The 16,982-nt window shown below is 45.9% G+C and overlaps 1 protein-coding gene across 2 annotated transcripts in view; it reads left to right on the forward strand.

The window, feature by feature from the left end:
• The window catches only part of Abcc4 (ATP binding cassette subfamily C member 4), a 210,971-nt gene that overhangs the window by 95,358 nt on the left and 98,631 nt on the right, over positions 1-16,982 (forward strand). For both annotated transcript variants that reach the window (XM_038310408.1, XM_038310409.1), the window contains 6 exons: positions 1,111-1,207; positions 5,748-5,957; positions 7,669-7,809; positions 8,138-8,175; positions 8,883-8,977; positions 10,683-10,829. In XM_038310408.1, coding sequence (XP_038166336.1) covers positions 1,111-1,207; positions 5,748-5,957; positions 7,669-7,809; positions 8,138-8,175; positions 8,883-8,977; positions 10,683-10,829 — 728 coding nt within the window. The remainder of the gene's footprint in view (positions 1-1,110; positions 1,208-5,747; positions 5,958-7,668; positions 7,810-8,137; positions 8,176-8,882; positions 8,978-10,682; positions 10,830-16,982) is intronic.

The raw sequence follows: 16,982 nt of genomic DNA on the forward strand, positions 1-16,982 counted from the left end.
TTCTGAGAGAAGAATATTTGCTCTAGCATGGGAGTAGGATTGTTACAGAGGCGGCTGGTGCCTCTTCATTCACTCTTCCACCCAATGTTATTTAGGAAAAGAGACTGCAAGTGTCCATTAGTAGAGGTAACTGAGGTTCTAAGGCTGTTCATTTACTTGGTTTTCATTCTTCCTCTTGAGTTTTGTTGCTGTTTTGAGATGATCTCATGTGGCCCAGCCTGGCCACACAAACTTGCTATATGGTCGAGGATATTCTTGAACTAGGCTACCATCTCCAGCTCCTTAGTATAAGGATTGTGGACGAGCACCACCGTTAGTTCAAGTCCAGGACTTTGTACATGTCTGCGTGCTGTTGGCCACCTGAGTTATAGCCCTAGCCCCTAGTAATATTAATTAATGTATACATCAGAAGCCGTCCCCCGAGCAGACATCTAAGAAAAGTATCCATCTTCTTTCTTATGTGATGTGAGTCTGTTTCTTTAGGATTCCTATATCACAATAAGGTAATTAGAATTCTATTCATGTTTTGTAATGTTAGCTAACTCCCTTTATTATATACCACACAAATTTTATTTTTTGTCATACAATAGGTAAATATACATAATTGTTAAACTAACTTTTAGAAGAAAAATTACAGCCACGGCCTCTTCTTCTGGCTACTTTTCAAAGTGTAATAGCTAGGCTCAGGTGCTGCTAGTGGATTTGAATTCTTAGTCCCTATTATTAATTTATATTTTTATTTAAGTTTTAAGATTCATTTTTATTTACTTTTCAGTTATGTCTGGGTGTCTCTGTGTGGGTACGTACACCTAAGTGTAGGTGCCCTCAGAGTCCTGAAAAGTCCTTGATCCCCCAGAGTTAGAGTTACAGGCTGTTGTGAGCTGCCTAGTGGGGGTGCCGAGAACCAAACTTGGTTCCTCTGCAAGAGCAGTGCCCAGCCTTAACTGCAATCCTCCTCTCTAGCTTGTGTGTAAACTGGATTTATACCTCCTTTAAAGCATGTGTCGTTGCTATGTTGCCTTTATCTTGTTAGGGCTTCAACTCTTGGTTTTGCGGTTTGGAGAACCCCTGCTAATGTGTTTTCTCCTCTGGGGATGTTTACATCTGTAGGTGCATCTGTCAGACCCTGCATGAGAAGGTCACCATTCTAGTGACTCACCAGCTGCAGTACCTAAAAGCTGCCAGCCACATCCTGATCTTGAAAGATGTAAGTCATTTCCTCTTTAAAAGCAGGGTTGGCGTTCGCTAAGAGATTTTAATACAGATTTTGCGCAGCAAAAAGAGAAAGCAGAGCTCTTGAGAAGTGAAGAACTCCCAAGAGCAAGGTTATGGGTGTCTCAAAGGCAAGTTGAGAGTGTGAGCAGCTTCGTTGTCCACAGAGCCAGCTAGAACCTCAGGTTGCAAGCGGGATGCGGGGTTCCCATCAGGCCACTCTCCATGGACTTCAGAAGCTGCTTTCCCTCCCCCAGTGTTACATTCATTTCCTGGAGTTGAGATTCGCATCCTTGAGGATATCTGAAGGGTTTCTAGAAATATCACTCTGAGGGCTGGTGATGTGCTCCGTTGGTCAAGATATGCCTGGCATGCACAAAGCCATTCCCAGCTCTCCGTGGAGTGGTGTGCTGGCCCATAGTCCCAGCCCTCGAGGCAGAGGCAGGAGGATCAGAAACTCAAGGTCATCTTACATCAAGAGTTCAGGGCCAGATGGGGACCCACGAGACCCACAAGCAAGCAAGCAAGCAAGCAATAACAACAGAGAGCCCCTCAGAAAGCAGAAAAGTCACTTCCATTCTAAGCCAGGGTCCTCTTCCAGATGATAAAACCAGCCCCTCAAATTTGCAAGATGCTCTAGTGAGATCAATGACGGAAATGATGATGCTATTTCCTTAGACATTTTTGTTTCATTTTCTACATGACCTACGGGTACTGGAGATAATTTGGAAAATTTTGATATTAAGTCATCCTTCCATCTATCTTTTTGCCCTAAAGAGTATCTTTCATTCACAAAAACAATGAATGGCCGAGCATCCTCTGCTCAGAGCTGCCTAGTCACGATGACCACTTGATGGTGCCTCTACTCAAGTCCTTTGGAATGAGGCTTCCTATCCACAGTGATATGCAAGGTGAACTCTCTCCACTGTGTGGCCTCCCTTCTGTCAGAACAGGTGTGACGGGGCTTGTGGGACAGTGACAGGAAGATGGTGACCGTGCTTTTACCTGGAAGAGGGATACCTGAGGCATGATGCTCGGAGGAACAGCATGGCGGCATGTCTGTGCTGAATGATCTAGGGGCCAGGAGGGAGATGGGATCGGAACCCAGCACACCGGCCTTGGACCGAGATGGCCACTATTTGATTCATTGAAGGGTCTCACCTGTGATTTTTGCACCCCACCCCCAATGCTGCTGCCACCAGGATAATCGGGGGCTGTGTATGGCAGAGGCAATTAGAAGTCAGTCGTCTAGTTCAGCAGGCAGAGAAATGCGCTTAAGTCAGCAGGTCGGTTTTCCAGGGCTGCTAGGACTAATGAGAGCAGACGGCCGAGTAATGCTGGGAATTCTGTCTTGCTGCTCTGCTGTGCCCTGGTGGGACTGAGCTGGCCCCGAAAGCTCTGGGGCAATCCCTTCCTTGCCTCTTTTCACCCTCTGGTCTCCTTCCGGCAGCCTTTGGCCGTCCTTGGCTGTCAGTACCGCTGCCCGGTGTCTGTCTGCCTTGTCTGTCTTCTCATGACTGCACCCTGCTCTAGTGTGACCTCACTTTAACTTGATGGTGTCTGCAAAGGTCCTGCTTCTTAAGGAAGTCACATTCATTACCAGAATTCGGAACTGGAGTGTCTTGAGGCACAACTTAGCCTATGACAAAACACCACCTTATTGAGATCAAAATTAGCAAGGGATTTTCAGGGTTCCTGGTGTTTTCCTGAGGTCCCCCCCACGCCCGTACCCTGCATGTTTGCATTGGTGACTTGGTGCTTATCTTTTGCAGTGGGGAGGTCTGAGACAAACTCTTCATCATGGACAGAAAACAACCTTTTAGCTCCTTGATGTGTTTATTACTTCATCAATTTTATTCAGCGTTGAGTTAGCCACAGTGGAAGTAAGACAGACCATGTGACTTTCCCCCCCTTTTATTGAAAATGGATTTTTTTCTTGTACAATATATCCTTTTTACAGTTATGCCTCCCCTTTCCCCTCCCAGTTCCTCCCACCTCTTCTCTCTTCATCTGCACCCTTTCCCTTTCTGTCTCTCCTTAGAACAGAACAGCCCTCTAGGAGATACCAACAAAACAAAACAGAATGAAACATAGTAAAACAAAAGCCGTCGCATCCAGGCTGGACAAGGCTAGTCCAGAGAAGGAAATGAGCTCAGGAGCAGGCACAAGGATCAGAGCCCCGCTTGTTCTCACTCTCAGGAGAGGGGAAGCTGTAATATGTACACAGAGGACCTGGTGTAGACCCGTGCAGACCCCGTGCTTGCTGCTTTAGTCTCTGAACTCACCTGAGCCCTGCTTAGTTGGTTCAGAGCTTGCCTTCCTGGTGTCCTCCATCCCCTCTGGTTCTTCCACTCCTTCCATCTCCTCTCCTGCAGCTTCCCTGGGCTCTACCGGGAGGGCTTTGAGGTCACTTTATGAGGAGAGAGGGTCAAGGATGCAGAGCCCTTCTGAAAGGCCCTTCCAGATGCCGCTCTGGCAGAACGGCACCAGGAGGCGCTCACACACTGAGTGTCAACTTCAGAGTCCTCAGTCCATTCTGGATTGAGGGCTTTCTACCAGACCCCACCTCCCAAAGGTTCCAGAACCTCCCTGGTAGTGCCACCCCAAGGACCAAACCTTTCATCACACAGTGGAAACACAAATAATTAAGCCACATCCAAACCATAAGATTCTTCTGTAATCTCTTTCTTGTATCGTAGGAGACTACTCGTTTCATTTCCAGCTGTCCAGACCTGAATAATCACATAGAAACTTTATTAATTACAACCCTATTTGGCCAGTGATGACTCAGGGATATTCCTAGGTAGCTCTTACATCTTAATCCATATCTAACAGTTTGTGTATCACCATGAGGCAATGACCTACCAATAAAGTTCTGATGTCTATCGCTTTCAGCAGCTACATGGCATCTCTCTGACTCCGCCTACCCTCTCTCTATATCCCTTCCAGCCTGGCTATATTCTGTCCTGCCATATGCCAAAGTAGCTTTATTCATTAACCAATAAAAGCAACACATACACAGAAGGACCTCCCATATCACTCTTGGCCAGAGATGAAACTGACCAGTGATTGTTAGCCAGAGTTCGCAATATTTGCATGTAGTTATTCTCAGAGACACAGATTACAAGTTGCTATGGAAACCGGCTGTGTAATGTCCTTTAGTGCCTCCTTGGTACTTACTGTGGCTGCCAAAGAGAGGTGAGGGAGCTGTCAGTCAGAGTTCTGGGGAGCAAATTCTCACCACAAAAATTATATAAGGTAGGGTGACTATCCCCTTAGCAACAACCTAAGAGTGTCAGCTGTCTCCTGGGCCCCTTGGGAATGGGTGCTCAGATTCCACAAGCTGGAAAACAATTAATTTCATGTGCAGAGAGCTGAATATTCTGCCTGCAGAGTCAGTAGGTGTAGAAGGGTTTTGTCACCTGTCCCCACATGGCCGCTGCTTTGGCGATCCTGCCTCCTGTGTATTGTGAGTTTTATTTTTAGTAGACAAAATTCGTTCACCCACTCGCAGGGACCCTGGAGAAACTGAGAACCGCTCTTATTATTTGTCTGACCCTCTCTAAGAGCGGAGAGGATGGCTGACCCTTCAGGCTCTTCCCTGGATTCTTACAGCTTGTCTTAGGAGCTGTCCCCTCTGTCAGCAGTAGTTTCTGTGTGTATTTTACTGACAGGAAGGGTGTGATTGCATTAAAATGTGTGGGAACAAATCTTACCTCCTAAGTGCATTAAGACACAGCGGTCCAGGAATAACTTTCCAATCCTTAAGTTACCAGGCTTGTAGATGCCCAAAGGCACTGGGATTTTCCTCAGTGGATCACCTTGATTGGGGTTGGGGTTGGAGAAGGACAGGGATTGGGTGGGGCCCAGGGCCATTTTCCTCTAACCTGAGCCATCCTCTCCTCAGAGCTGCTTCCCTTTGATTATATAGGTATGCCAGGATTTTTCCAAGTATTAACAAATCATTTAGGGTTCACCTCATGGGGTAGACCATCGTAAAGATATTTCCATATTATTTCCTATAACTGTGGTCAGGAAGGGTACCACCAAGTAGATGTCCTGTGGAATGTTGAGTCCCCAGTGATGGTCTTGAATTTGGGGGCATGTTTTAGTCTGAGACCATGATATTGGCCTAAGTCTTGCCCCAGGGGGCAGGTGGCCAGCTGAGGCTGGGTGAGTTTGTCCTACCTAGGTGCAGCTGCTCGTGGACCTCCCTGTCAGTCAAATTTCCCACTGCGTGAGTCATCTCTGTGTTCTTACAAAAGACCCTGTGGGCTCTCCCATCATCTACAGTATTTGCTTCCTTCAGTGCCCATGGCATTTGGGTCGCAAGGCACAATGGCACATTGGTTCAGGCACCTAGAATTTGGCAGGAAGCAGGATTCTCACTTAGGAGGCAAGCTGAGTCACTCCCTTCTTGTCGACCAGGATTCCAGACCCAAGAGCAACTGTAACTTAAGGTCCATTGGCTGAGGTTTGGTGAGATTAGTGCCATGAAGTGTAAATGCCTGCCTCTGAAATTCCTTTTGCTTTAGGGACAAATGGTGCAGAAGGGGACATACACCGAGTTTCTGAAGTCCGGCGTAGATTTCGGCTCCCTTTTAAAGAAGGAGAATGAGGAAGCAGAGCACTCCCCAGCTTCAGGGACCCCTACCCTCCGGAAGCGGACCTTCTCCGAGTCCTCCATTTGGTCCCAGCAGTCGTCCAGACCCTCCCTGAAAGATGGGGCTCCGGAGGGCCAAGATGTGAGTCCATCTTGGGTTATATGTTCCTTTTCTCTTACGGACCTTGTGACTCTTTGAGTCGCTCTGTTGGTGGCTATCTCATTGGTCCTACGTTGAGCCTGTGGCTCTAAGGTGTTATGCAGTGTCATTGGCAGGATTAAAATAGAGGTAAGCATTCTCCGCTTAACCCTGGCTGTGGCTCTCTCCTGGGTGTGGGCTGGAGAGCCTCAGACATCCACAGTGACTCTGCTCCTAGAAGTTGCAAAGGTCTCTGTGACTCATGGATACCCGAAGTCTAGGGATCCCAGGCTTAGCTCTTGCATCCAGAGACTGATCATGAAGAACCCCTCAGTGCGGTGGGTCTCAGGCTTCCTAACGCTGCGGCTCTTCCATACAATTCCTCATGGTGTGGTGACCCCCGACCACAAAAATACTACTACTTTTTAAATTGTTACTACTTCATAACTGTAATGTTGGTCCTGTTATGAATTGTAATATAAATATCTGTGTTTTCTGATGGACTTAGGTGACCCTCGTTAAAGGGTCGTTCAATCCCCAAAAGGTTCGAGACCTACAGGTTGGGAACTACTGCCTTAGACTCTAGGGGTGGGTACATTACATCAGGAACTTTTTGTTATTTGCTGGGCGTTCACAGTGTAGGTAGGTGACAAGAATGGCCTGCTCTATTTTAGATGCCTTTATTAGTCAAGAGGGACACAGATCTGGTAGCCTTAGCACGTGACCCTTTTAGGGTCAGCTCTTCCTTTTCTCCCTTAGTCTAGCCCAAGGGCCACATCTTATTCCTCACTGAGTGACCCTGTCCCATATTGAAAGCCTTTCAAGCAATCTACACTACTGCTCCTTTAGACAAAAAGTCATCCTTGGAGTTGGCATGGGTGGGATTGGGTCTAAGACCTCTGGGAGTTCAAGTTGCCTATGTAAGTGTCATATGTGCACATAGCCGGTGTGCTTCTGTAGATTGCCTGTGTAAGAGTGTCACATGTGCACATAGCCCGTGTGCTTCTGTAGATTACCTCTGTAAGAGTGTCACATGTGCACATAGCTAGTGTGCTTCTGTAGATTACCTCTGTAAGAGTGTCACATGTGCACATAGCCTCTGTGCTTCTGTAGATTGCCTGTGTAAGAGTGTCACATGTGCACATAGCCTCTGTGCTTTTGTAGATTGCCTATGTAAGAGTGTCACATGTGCACATAGCCCGTGTGCTTCTGTAGATTGCCTGTGTAAGAGTGTCACATGTGCACATAGCCCGTGTGCTTCTGTAGATTGCCTGTGTAAGAGTGTCACATGTGTGAGCCGCCTGGTTATTCCTGGTGATTTCATGCTGCAGGTGGATTCAGAGCCTTGCATGTGTTCAGCACACACCCCGTGCAGATCTACACCCCCGCGTCCACCCTGTTCTCTTCCGTTGATGAGTGATGGCTTAGTCCTCATCCTTTTGTGATTGCTTTGGGTGTGGGTGTTAGGCGTGTGCTGGAAATCATGCCGCCGTGCACCATGTAAAAGCCATGCCGCAATGAGCAAATGCTCCTAGACGTGGGAGGGCTGTGTCCAGGCTGGATGCTTTGCCCGACTGGGTAGGTATGGGCAAGGGAAGAATTACCATTTTGATTCCTACCAGCCGCAAATCATTTACCTGTTTTCCCGGAGCTTTGTCAAGTTTTGAAGACGTTTTGTGTGACTCTTTGCTTACCTGCACCCCTCCCTTCACAGACAGAAAACACACAGGCAGTGCAGCCCGAGGAGAGCCGTTCGGAAGGGAAAGTTGGCTTCAAGGCCTACAAGAATTACTTCGCTGCCGGTGCATCTTGGTTTTTCATCGTGTTCCTCATTCTGCTGAACATGGCGGCGCAGGTACGTAATGACGTCTTGTGCCCTCAGTGTGGTGGACACATACATACATTTTTGTGTGATTGGCGCGCTGTGCCGTTCTCTCGGGGTTTACACTGAGGTGTGCTGTCTGGTGGGGACACTAACCGGAGTTGAAAATGCGAAGAAAAAAAGTTGGGATTACCTTGTAAGATCTTAACCGTGACATCTTGTCCAGGAAGTGGGGTTTGGCATAGGCCCGTGCCTGCTGGAATCATCCTGGTTCTCTGGAAATCCCCTCTGTATCTCCACGTCTTAGCAATGTCGCGTCTCAAGTCTGGAAGATGTGCTGATATTTCACTTCCTTCTGCAGGTTTTCTATGTCCTTCAGGACTGGTGGCTTTCCTACTGGTGAGTGGCTTGTGTCTGAATTAAAGGCTTTGAGATCCGTCGGGAGCTTCATTTTCCCACAGGTTTTAGGGAGGGGTGGGCTTGTTGGGCCTTCTGGTCTAAGCTTGGTCTCCTGTAGAGAAATAGCGGTGAAGTGTGACCTGCAGAGGTCTTTACTACGTCTGGTCCTCAGCTGCATGCTGGGAACTGACTGTCAAGCTTCAGAATGGTTTTGTTTTGTTTTTTAAGACAGGGTTTTTCTGTGTAGTCCTGGCCTTCTTGGAACTCACTCTGTAGACCAGGCTGACCTCAGACTCACAGAGATCTGCCTGCCTCTGCCCCTCGAGTGCTGGCATTAAAGGCGGCACCTTTATCTTAGTTTATGTATATGAGTGTTTTGTTTGCATATATATCTGTGTGCCATGTTTGTGGCTTGTGGCCGCGGAGGCCAGAAGAGGGCATCAGATCCCTGGAACCAGAATTACACAAACAATTGTGAGCCACCATGTGGGTGCTGGGACTCAAACCCAGGCCTTCTAGAAGAACAGCAAGTGCTCTTAATTATGGACCCATCTCTCTAGCCCAATTCAAACTGAAGTTTAAAAGGCAGGTATACAGGATTGTGTGAGCTGAGACCTATTTTCTCGCACAAGACTTTTCTCTCCAACTGAGGTTCCTTTTGTTTTATGTTTACCTAATCGTCTTTTCCTTCCACATTCTGTCCGTAGGGCAAACAAGCAGAGTGCGCTGAATAACACTGAGAACGGGAATGGAAGTGTAACTGAGACCCTAGATCTTAACTGGTACTTAGGAATTTATGCAGGTAAAGTTTAGCCATTGGGTCTGTTATCTGGGAGCCTGAGGTGCTTACAATGAGCCTGTGTGAGCTAGCAGAGCTCCTAAGAGTAATTCAGTAGCGTCTTAACAGATTAGGAGACTCAGCTGCATTTAGTCTGTGAATTAATTAGAATATTTTTTTTTTTTGAAATCTACCAGAAGAGGTTGAATGAAGACTCTTAATTTGCTCTATACTGGATTTTGAAAGTTAAACTAGGATTGAGCGTTCAGAAAACCATCCACTGGAACTATGTGGCTATTGTCTATTCTAATAGGTTGCTTTAGCTAACTCTTCTATCATTATATGGATGGGCAGGGGATTAGAAACGGATCCGCACCGTGTGCTATGGATTGCTCCAGTTCTGTCTGCATAAGTAAGCCCAGTCCTTTATTGAACTTGGATGGAATCCTCTGACAGCAAGGCCCCCAAATAAAAGCATTATCCCCTTGCAGGTGTGCAGAGTTCCCGTCAGCACACCGCTCATCTCTGGGGCCTCACTAATTACTGGAGGAGGAAGCTAAGCAAAGAGCAGCCTAGCGTCTAGGAATGAGGGCTCCTTCACTTTCCTACCATGAGATCAATGATGGTATCCTTAACATTTGGTTGGCCAGAGTCCTCTCATTACCACACGCTGTTTTCACAAGCCTGCCCCGGAATATGTGTAGATTACATACTTCAAAAAAAAAAAAAAAATCTCCATCTAGAACTTCTGACATTCCCACCGGAAGCTCTCATCCCAGCTTTCCTCGGATAGGATGCATTATCTCTGATAGAGCTCCACTCCCCAGGATTCGGTACTGACTTAATGCATTGACTGGCTACCATCCCAACCCCTGGTCCATTATCCGTTCAAGTGTGTAGAGTTTTAGAACTAAACAGCTTCAGAGGTCAGATAAAAAACACAGGTTGTTACATGGCAAACTGTTTACCCCATCAGTTCTCCCCGTACTGGGCAGCAGTGTGAGCGAAAGCTAATAGGTACCAGGAGAACAGAGGTTAGGGCTGTGGTTCAGAGGAAGAATGCTCGCCTCGTGTAAAGATCTTCCGTCCCCAGCAGCACACAGCTCAGCCCACCGATCTCTGTGCTGAGCGGTTGGTTATCTGAACGTGTCTTAATTAAACATAAGAGTTCATATGGTGCTCATTCAAAATGTGTGACGTTTATATGAGACACATAGTGATTAGTGCTTATTTAACTATCTTAACACTGATTTATATTTTCTCACGATTCAACTATTTAAGTTTTTCCATGTGCCACTTAACGTGGTATTTTCAAATTCCTTAAAGCTACGTGGGCATTCACTACAGGGAAAAGGTGAATTTCTTCCCCGTTAGTATTACGAGTTGGTATCGAAACCCACTACAGTGTTAGGTTATGGGTCTTGTAAATACTCACTGGATATGGAGACAGGAAGGACAGCTTTCCAATGATTATCCTTCCCCTGAGTTTTTATGAGAACATACAATGTATTTATGAAAGCCTGCTCTCTATACTTTATTCACCCAACATATATATTTTCCATTTATTGAGAAAAAAATTTAAATTTTAAATACTTTATACTTAGGCAGAACCTAGATGTTTATGTGATTAAAAAAAAAAAAAGTGACATCTGCATAGCCTATCCAGCATGCTGTAGCATCAGTGGAGCAATGTAAAGACCCCGTTTTCTCTGACTTTTCTTTATTTCAGGCTTAACTGCCATTACAGTCCTTTTTGGCATCGCAAGATCCCTACTGGTCTTCTACGTTCTTGTGAAGGCTTCCCAGACTTTGCACAACAGGATGTTTGAGTCCATCCTGAAAGCTCCGATCTTGTTCTTCGATAGGAATCCAATAGGTAAGTCAGATGCAAGTTCCCCAGTAAATGTCTTGTTGATGCATTGACAATCTGAGGATGTTTCGGTCTTTGAAAAGGGAGCGATGCTGAGAGAAGAATCCCTGCATGTTAATTCCTTGTCTACCGTAAGCCACCCCGATAGTTCCCTCCCACGGTAGAAAATCTCAGTGTCAGTTGTGTAGAGTTATCTCGATGTGTCTAGGTGTGCAGCCACACATCAACGTTCAGTTTACAGAGTGAGTTGTGAACCCCCACTGTCACGTGGCTCACGGGGCTCACTGCTTACCTTGCCTGCGGGTAGGATGTATTTGCAGAGTGGCTAAGACACCTACTGTGTTCACACAACGTTGGCCTGTACCACCTTCAGGAAGGGTCTCGTTAGGAGGAACCCTCTCTGAGCAGGAGACTGAGCAGGGCTGTGTGCGTCGTTCTTTCTTGGGAGCATCCTTTGTTTCTTAAAGTCTGACAGTGTGACTCAGAGGTTGATCTGACTGGTATTAAAGACATATCTAAATGTGATCACTCCCAGTAAAATTTTTTAACTCTGTGTTTTTATCTCACTTTTATTATATAATATAGATATATTATTTATTTAGTATTGTGAGATAGTATCTTGCTATTGTAGCCCTGGCTAGATTGGGAGTCACTATGTAGACCAGGCTAACCCTGAATTGGTGATAGCTCTCTTGCCTCTTCCTCACATGTGCTGGGATTCCATCCCTATTTAGCTCTATTTTTAAAGCCAGCAACAGAAAGCCACTTTCCTTCTTTGCCGTTTGTTGTTTTGCCACCAGTGACTCTCTTAACTCTCTGGGCTCTGGTTGTATGACAGGGCCTTCGTGCTAAAGAGATCCCCATTCTCAGTGACTTCCCATGAATGGATGGAGATCCCACACAATTGATCCTCTGACCTACTCTGCTTCTGCAGGTGCCTCCTCCGGCCGAATTGCTAGGAAGCGTTAGCTGTCACCAAAGAACCTGGTCATCTGGGGTCAGTGGTGAGACCTGGGGCAGGTGATAATTAATGGGACCCATTGTGGAGGAGCGTGGCCTGGGGGAGCATAGAGGACCCACTGGGCGTTAAATGGCTGCTGGACCTAGAGCAAAGTATTCAGATAGTATCAGACAAATAATTTCCAGAGTTAGATGTGTTGGTTAAAAGCGTGGGCCATAGCGCCAGCGTCCGTCTTGATACCGAGAATCATGGGCTACAGCTGGGATGATGCTCACGCGTGAAATGCAACAATATCCGTACCCGTCCTATAGAAACTGGGATTTAAGCCAGTGAATGGCGTTCAGAGCTTGAATGGTGCCCAGCTCTCTCCCATCAGTTCCCAGAGAGAGACTGTGAGGGGCAGGGGGCGGTGGCCCAGGGGATCAGTGTTCTTACCTGTGGGGTCAAAAATACCAATTCTGACCCTTTCTGCTTTACATGATTGTCATGAGGATTACATAAGACCAGACTGAAAGGTACCACGTGTGCATTAATCCCACAGATGCTATCTAGACTGGGCACGAGGTGGAGCCCAAAGAGTAATGAACCCCAGATGCCACATGTGGTCTGGCCAGAGCTGCGCTCAGAGGTAGCCATAGGGTTTGGTGCTGTGAGCATCACGGCTGCTCCACTAGTTAACTGGAGAGCTGCACAGACCTGGAACGCCTAGAAAGTTGTGCTCCGCTGTCCGTCTGTCCTCCCGCTCCTGCTCACCAGGCTCTTCATGCTCATGGTCGAGACCCATAGGCTTTTCCTGGTCCTGCTGTTATTTATTGACAGGCGTAGGGCCCAGTCTAAATCTTGGGTAACTAATCTTACATCAAGTCAGAGGCGTTCATTTTGCTTCTCCCTGCTGTGTCTATTAGCAGGACTTTCTTCCTTCAAGGGAAACAGAGCCCAAATAAACCCCACAAGGTAGACCTTGCTTGCCCCAAACGTTAATACCAGTTATTTACCTATTTTGTGGAGTGCTTAAAAAGAAAATTAAAATACTTTTTAAGGTGTCAGTTATCATTTGAACAATATTTTGCACATTCTACAATGGTTATGAATTTTTGCCAGCTTATAGTATCCAGTAAGCTAGACACGGGAGTCCATTGGTACAGAAATTTCAGGTGGAGCCCGCAGAATCCCGTCACCACTGTCTGCTGTGTCTCAAACCCAGCTTGTCCCTGAGTTCTGAATTTTCCATCCTTTCTCTGACTCTGGCTGCCCCTTGTGTTAGAATCCCAGAGATGATATTCTGGAGGTTAAAAGTTTCTTGTTCCTTCTGTCATGGGTTTGCCTTGCTCTCCTGGGAGTGTTATCTCTGGGCCTCTCCCTGGCGCTGATTTCTGGGTAACCTCTGTACTTGTCCAGAGACCCAGGCCGTCCATGGAGTCCGCAACACTGGCCACAATGCCTTCATCCCAAGTGTCAGACTGGCATCGGAAGGAGAGAGTGGACCAGACCTGAAGGGATAGGTTTCTTCTCCATGACACTATGGTCAAGACTAACTTCAACATCCCGTATGGCTGATGGCCAAGCTCACACCTGAGTCCTAAGATGTGAAGTTATTCTCTCTGTAGAATCCATGTATGAGTATGCAAAGTTAGTCACAGTGAGATTATATAAAATGGCCCCTGAGTATTTACTCATAATCTGATAAATCTTAAGCTCATAATTAGGATCAATTTTGAAGCAAGATAGTCTCTGTGACCTTAGAGGACCGAGAGCCAACTTCCCTTCTCCTCTTAAGTTTTTCCTCAGTCTTCTCAACCCTCTTTGTTTTCTGCCCTCTTCTCCTTGGGGTGGGGGAGTTTGGTGGTGGCTTGTGTGTCTGCGACAGAACCTCAGATCTTGGCTGCACTCCTCCTCTTTCCCTCGTCTGATTGGAAAGCGAGCTGAATCGTGTTTATAGTCATCTTCTGATTCGCTTTTCGTCTCCTTCTTCCTCATCAAAATTTCTCTCCTATCTTAGCACTTTTGTTCAAGAAGATCTTAATAATCAGGGTCACACAAATTCTGGGTTGAGAGTGGGTTAGCAAACGTAGCCATGGGAATTCTCCATGCAGGGAGCCTGGTGACTCTGAACATCGGGCACAAGAGGGCAGCATGAGCTGCAGAATTGCAGGGACCCGAGCTCAGGAGGGCTTGCAGGGCAAACCCCGCCTTTGCTGTTAAGCTTCCTTGGAGAACTTGGAGAATTTCCTTTTCTAGTCTGTGCCTTTATACCTCATTAAACTCGAAGGCTCTTCTTGCCCCCCCACCCCCACCCCCCACCCCTAGTTCCTATGCCCGAACAGCATCGAAGCTGCCCTTATATAAATCTTTCCTGCTGGTTGAGGATAGTTTCAGAGTGGATATTTTATCCCACATCAGCACTTCCTGAAATAGACTCTGGCGACCCATAGGCATGGAACTCGTCCCCCCTGTCTGGACCTAGACTCTGGAACATAGACCGGGACTGTCCCAGGCTGGACTTAGGACTCTGGAATAGACCGGGGGACTGTCCCCAGGCTTGGACTATACTCTGGAATAGACAGGGACTGTCCCCAGGCTGAGACTAGACTCTGGAAATAGACAGGGACTGTCCCCAGGCTGACTAGACTCTGGAATAGGACAGGGACTGTCCCCAGGCTGGACTAGACTCTGGAATAGACAGGGACTGTCCCCATCCTGGACTAGACTCTGGAATAGGCAGGGACTTACCCCAGGCTGGATATATCTTATTCCTAAAGGGTTGGTTTTGACTGAGTGCAGCTTTCCTTCAGGGAGAAAGATGATCCCTATGTCTTGAGTTTAATTTCCACATCCTCTGAATCTACAAAGACATTTTTTTCCATCAAGGCACCCAGCTTCTCCTTCTGCTCGTAGAGACCAGAAGAGTGGCTGGCTAGTGGCCCCGTCTTCTGTTGTCTAGTTTGGTCACATTGCAAGTGACTGACTACACTAACTTCAGACTCCATAGAAATATTTATTTAGCTTTAATTCGTCAGTTTGCCTGGAAGAAGTGGAACAACCAGTGCAGGTTGACATGTTTGCTTCTTTTCCCTGGGAGGGACAGTGTTAGTCTTGGGTGACGGCCATTGCGTTCAGTCACGTCAGACTTTTTCTGCAGTGTAATGTGTGTGATGGTGTGTGCATTCCATGGTGTAAAAATGTCACCATTTTAAAATTAAGCATGTGAAAAATAAAATGCAAGGAAAGGGGGAAAAGAAGCACACTAACTTCTATTGATTTAAAATATATATTAAATAACACATCACACATAGACACACACACACACACACACACTCTTTTGATGCAAGTGGCTACTGAGAACATCACCAATAGCCATAGATTTTAAGATTGGCACTTTCATATCCATCCTAATAAAACATCCAGAGACTACATAATGATTAAGATTCACAGCTTGATTGAGTGGGAGATTGGGCTTGTCTATGACTTCACAAATACTAACTGTTCTAATTCAGGCTGTGCCTGTCGGAGGGCTGGAGGAGGGCTGTCCGTGGTTTGCACGGTTGTGCTCTTTCTCCCGTCCAGGGAGGGAGTCCTCGGAATCCAGCGTAAGTTGCTGAACAACTCAAGCAGAGATGAAGAGAAAGTTGAGAGCCACACAGCGTGCATTTTGTGCCATCAGAAAGGCTACCTTACTGGAGCATTTATAAAAGCAATTGTCAACATGCCTTGCCTTCGCCAGAAAAGCAAAAGAAGAAAGTCTTCAATAGAGAAGAAATGTAATTGCAGGATCCCTGTCTGTTTATTCAGTTCCAGTGACCACTGGAGTTAGTGCTAAATGCATATTTTCACAAGTATAATACAGCACTGTCAAAATTACCTTGACAATAATAGGCCTGTTAAATTATAGCTCTATAAGTTTTGGAGGTAAAATGGCTCTGCTTAGCACACATTAATCTATGCCTGTTCACACAAGCGCCTCTGCTGAGCGGGTAGCATGTTTAAACAAGAAATACTGGTCTTAAAACCTCTGATTTATGGTAGGTGTTGTTTTGACACCAGCATCATTCAGACGGTTTACAAGGCAAGGCTTCGTGTTAGAATAGCTCTCCGATGTCATCATTCGTCACCAACATAAATATTCAGCTGAAAATTGGTGAGATGCCCATTGGTGCCAAATCCCTCGCCGTGTTTCCTTTCAAGTGAGAGCTGTTGTGGCCAAAAGAGATGGTGATTTCTCTTCCTTGAGTGCAGAGGAGCTGGAAGGAACTGAGAACAGAATAGCAGCCGTTCTGACAGCTCCCATGTACTCGTCCTGCCTGGATTGGCTTTAATTCTGGCATAAGGCCCAAGGGCTCCCCTCCCTCCTTGCTTTATGCACATTGTAAAGAATATATTTATATGTGCATTAGTTAGTTGGAGAGGCTTTTTCTGCTCAAAGGAAGAAGTTAGTCATCGTCAGAAAAGCTTTGTTGCAAAACAAAAACACACGTTACCCCTTTCATTTTTTCCTTGTTAATAATAACAAACGTGAGTGAGCACGAAAGGATTTACACAAAAGATCGCATTAATCATGGTGATCTTCAATAGCCACATAAATATTATTTTTTTTCTAGTCTCAATGAAATAGCTAAATGGTTTGAAGTAGGTGTGGCAATTAAATCCTGTCAAGTTGTCACATATTAAAAATAATGTTTTTTCACACAACAATGGTTATATGTACTTAAACTCTTATCAGGGGTGATATTAAGTGATATTTTATGGGAGTTGCCCATTTACTGCTAATAGCATAATAAAGGCCTTTGTTATGAGTTTAAATAGTTACATAGTTACATATGTTTGATTGCTCTGGTTATTTCACCAGTAATCTCTCTAAGTGAGATTATTATGGGACTTTTCTACAGCTAGTAAATAGTGTGCTGTTTTAATGCATGTTTTAAATCTGTTAGAATGTTCAGAATGCTCTTTATTCATTTTCTCCTCTATAATAAATTGTACATGGAAATACTGACAGTCTAGTAACATGCACACACACACACACACACACACACACACACACACACACACAGAGACACAGCAGAGGAGAGGAGAGGAGAGAGAGAGAGAGAGGAGGAGGAACACTGTGTTCCATGGGTTTGTCCAATAGAAAATGTTTAAACTGAGAATTGCAGAAGCTGTTAACTTCTTCAAAATGATGACCATGTTGTATTTCAGAAGAT

Source organism: Arvicola amphibius, chromosome 13 (genome assembly GCF_903992535.2).
Source record: "Arvicola amphibius chromosome 13, mArvAmp1.2, whole genome shotgun sequence".
NCBI lineage: Eukaryota > Metazoa > Chordata > Mammalia > Rodentia > Cricetidae > Arvicola > Arvicola amphibius.